This window comes from Rutidosis leptorrhynchoides, chromosome 1, assembly GCF_046630445.1.
Source record: "Rutidosis leptorrhynchoides isolate AG116_Rl617_1_P2 chromosome 1, CSIRO_AGI_Rlap_v1, whole genome shotgun sequence".
NCBI classification, from domain to species: domain Eukaryota; kingdom Viridiplantae; phylum Streptophyta; class Magnoliopsida; order Asterales; family Asteraceae; genus Rutidosis; species Rutidosis leptorrhynchoides.
Genome location: NC_092333.1, coordinates 390,748,138 through 390,749,416, shown reverse-complemented (window position 1 = coordinate 390,749,416; position 1,279 = coordinate 390,748,138). Strand labels below are relative to the sequence as shown.

Genomic DNA, 1,279 nt, shown 5'->3' with positions numbered 1-1,279 from the left:
TCTCTCTCTCACAAATATATATATATTTATATTTATAATTTTAATTTTAATTTAAGATTAATAATAATAAGGTTATGTTAGCGAATGCTGTAAGTGTGTAAGTCAAAATTCTGTCCGTGTAACACTACGCTATTAATAATCAATGTAAGTTATGTTCAACCTTTTTAAGTTAATGTCTCGTAGCTAAGTTATTATTATGCTTATTTAAATCGAAGTAATCGTGATGGTGGGCTAAATATTATAGATGCCCAGAAGTGGTCAAACTTTATTTGATCAAAAGTTTGGACAGAACCTTCTGCGGTTGACCCACGGTTGACCGTGGAGTCAACCGTGGACACCTGGTTTCATAAACTAGGGTGCAGGGCTTCCAAGGTCTGACTTACGGTCGACCGTGGACCCGACCTTGTGGCTTATGTTTTCATTTTAATCTTTATTTGGTTTTGGTCTTTTGCTAGAGTAAGTGTGGATTAGTGAACTTGTATATTTATGTCAAGATGTCTGCCATAACCTTTAGTTATGTGCAAGTGTCATCATCAGAACACTTTTTGACATTAGTTAAGATTAATATTATATTTAAGCATAAACCAACATCCTTCCCCAACAACTTTATCATAAATGGGGATAATATCAGGGGTAAAAACGTGACTTTTTAGCCGATATCAAGCACTGGAGCGAGATGGAGTTTGTTGTCGTTTAGAAGACCAGGACAACAGATTATCACCCAAGAAAACACAGTAGCCAGAGTTGGATCGGCGATTAGATGGACAGCCTGCCCAGTCGGCATCTGAGTATGAAACTAGGGAGGTAATAGATGATGCTACCAGCTGAAGAACAAGATCAATGGTTCCCAGAGCATACTGTATAGTACGCCAGAGAGCAGCGAGGTGTGGCTCTCTAGGATCGTGCATGAAAAGAAAAATCTACTGTACCGCATACGAAGTATCTGGACGAGTAAACGTAAGATACTGAAGAGCCTCGTCAAGACTACAATACATAGTGGGGTCTTTAAAAGGAGGACCAGATGCAGTGAGTTTAGTGCTGGTATCTACCGGTGTCCTGCTGGGATTACAACTAGCCATGTCGGCACGCTCAATGATCTCAGTAGCATACTTTATCTAAGAGAAATATCCCAGAAGAGGTGCTTGGTGATAGAAATTACCTAAGAAGTAGTTTAGCATACCAAGCTCTGTCATCGAAAATTCCGTATGTAAAGAAGAAATAACACGCTAAAAAAATGTAGGTGTCAAGGCTGTCAAGACAATATCGTCTACGTATAATA

The 1,279-nt window shown here is 38.9% G+C and overlaps 1 protein-coding gene across 1 annotated transcript; it reads right to left on the bottom strand.

The window, feature by feature from the left end:
- Positions 1–659: 659 nt before the first annotated feature.
- Positions 660–1,079, bottom strand: LOC139901027 (uncharacterized mitochondrial protein AtMg00810-like). Its single transcript, XM_071883772.1, has 2 exons — positions 930–1,079; positions 660–824 (listed from the first exon to the last, which is right to left on the bottom strand). Exons 1-2 carry the CDS (start codon positions 1,077–1,079, stop codon positions 660–662), a joined length of 315 nt encoding a protein of 104 aa, XP_071739873.1.
- Between the last annotated feature and the right edge of the window lie 200 nt (positions 1,080–1,279).